The 2049-nt window shown below is 63.0% G+C and overlaps 2 protein-coding genes across 2 annotated transcripts in view; both read right to left on the bottom strand.

The window, feature by feature from the left end:
- The window catches only part of LOC146586393 (C-type lectin domain family 9 member A-like), a 2789-nt gene extending 2588 nt beyond the window's left edge, over positions 1-201 (bottom strand). Inside the window, exon 1 of the mRNA XM_085321395.1 lies at positions 192-201. Within this exon, the coding sequence (XP_085177521.1) occupies positions 192-201 (10 nt within the window). The remainder of the gene's footprint in view (positions 1-191) is intronic.
- A 920-nt stretch (positions 202-1121) lies between these two features.
- Positions 1122-2049, bottom strand: part of LOC146586392 (uncharacterized) — a 12798-nt gene continuing 11870 nt past the window's right edge. Inside the window, exon 10 of the mRNA XM_085321390.1 lies at positions 1122-1211. Within this exon, the coding sequence (XP_085177516.1) occupies positions 1122-1211 (90 nt within the window). The remainder of the gene's footprint in view (positions 1212-2049) is intronic.

Genomic DNA, 2049 nt, shown 5'->3' with positions numbered 1-2049 from the left:
GGGGGGGGGGGTCTCATCCTGGTGCAGGCTGGGGAGGGATCCCACATGGACCACATAGATGTCCCACTCTGAAGCACAAGGGCCACGGTGGTCTCACCCCAGGTCACACAGGGCCAGGGGGGTCCCATCCCAGCGCGCAGAGGGCTGAGGCAGGTCCCATCTCAGGGCACACAGGGCCATGGAGGTCCCACATTGGGTCATGGGGGTCCCACATCAGGTTGCACAGGGTTATAGAGATCCCCCACAAGCCATTCAGGGCTGTGTGGGTCAAAGGAGTGGCTTGACCCCCCCCYCTTGTGTGGCCCCCTCTCCTGTGTCCCCAGCCTACCTGGCATGGCAGCAGTACCAGCAAATGGTGGTTATCGAGGCGGAGAATGTGGAGCTGGTAGACACCGTGCAGCTGCTCAGCAAGGGGGAGGGTACGACTGGGTCAGGGCTGGGGGCTAGGTATGGCTGCAAGTGGTATGGATGGGGGCCAAACCCCAGGCCTGGGTTGACAGTGGTCCAGGGAACAGGGCCCAAGGCTACCCTGATGTGTCCCCAGCTGTGGTGGGACCCCAGGGGTGCGAGAACTCCCTCGTGTCCCAGCAATGGTGGGAGCCTGGGGGGTGCAGGAGATCCTTTGTTTCCCCGGCCTGTGGTGGGACCCTGGTGGTGCCAGCCCCCTTGTGTCCCTGGCAATAGGAGGACCTGGTGGGTGCCAGCCCTCTGTGCCTTGTGTCCTCGACCCTCTTCTGTTCCTCTTACAGGTCATAACTGCAGCACATGCGACATCAGGTGGGTGCAGCGCGCCATGAGCTGCTACCTCTTCTCGGAGACGAAGGTGCCATGGCAGCAAGGCCGGGAGAACTGTGCAAGCCAGGGCAGCAGCCTGGCCCGCATCAACTCTAAGGAGGAGCTGGTACTCCACAGCGCGGGGACACCGGTGTGCCTTGGCTGGGGCAAGCAGCCCCATTGCAGTGCTGATGGGTGCATGGCTCCCACGGTTGGTGCCCCGGTAGGGGTGCAGTCAGCAGTCACAGTCAGCCTAGGGGGTGGATGTGAGGTCGAGAGGGTGCTCTGGCACCCCCAGGTGCTGTCCATGAGGCTGGTGAGGGGCAGAGCCTACTCTTAGTGTCCCCTCATCCCACTAGGCCTTCCTGAAGCGTGAGTCCTCCCTGGTCTTCAGCATCAACGTTGACAGGAAGGTCTTCCACAACTACTGGCTGGGGCTGATATACAGCAGAGAACAGCGCAACTGGACCTGGGCTGATGGCAGCCTACTGACCTCCACCCTGTACGGATGCAGCGAGGGGCCCCAGTGTCCGAGCATGGCAGAGGGAGACCCATGGGGCCTCGGGCAGGGGAGGAACCACAGCATCATCACTCCGGGGCATGAGGATTGGGGGGGATGTGGGATGGAGAATGGGGGTGGGCATGGGAACAGGGATGGAGATGGGGGGTGGGGATGGAGATGAGAACAGGGAGAGACAGAGATGAGATGGGCCTGAGAACAGGAATGGAAATGGGGACAGGGACAGAGATGGGGATGAAGACAGGGATGGAAATGCAGATGGGGATGGGGCCAGGGTCAGGGATGGAGAAGGCGATGGGGACAAGACCGGGGAATGGTGTGGGGATGGGATCTCCTGGTTGGGGAGCCCCTGGAGACACCCCAGCAGGGTCCACAGGGATGTGTGAGAGCAGTCACTGCCTCCAGATTGCCCCAAGGGCCCAGGGAAGTGGTGGCAACCCCAAACACCCAGCCATGTGCCCGCTTGCCTGTCCCAGCTGCCCTCCCTGCCCAACCTACCTGCCACCCCATTGCCCCAACTGCCTGCCCCATCTGCCTCCACTTGCCTGCCACCCCATTGCCCCACCTGCACCCACCTACCTGTCTCCTTATCGCCCGCTCTGATCTCAGCTACCTGCCCCACCTGCCCCCATCTACTCGCCTCCTCATTGCCCCATCTGCTCGCACCTGCCTGCCCCAGCTGCCTCCRCCTGTCTGACGCCCCATTGCCCCACCTGCCTGCCCCACTTGCCACCCCAGAAGCTCTCCCTCGTCCC

This window comes from Rhea americana, unplaced genomic scaffold (genome assembly GCF_003343005.1).
Source record: "Rhea americana isolate MKP2758 unplaced genomic scaffold, rheAme1 scaffold_690, whole genome shotgun sequence".
NCBI lineage: Eukaryota > Metazoa > Chordata > Aves > Rheiformes > Rheidae > Rhea > Rhea americana.
Note: the sequence above shows the minus strand (reverse complement) of the source record. Positions and strands in the feature narration are given on the sequence as shown.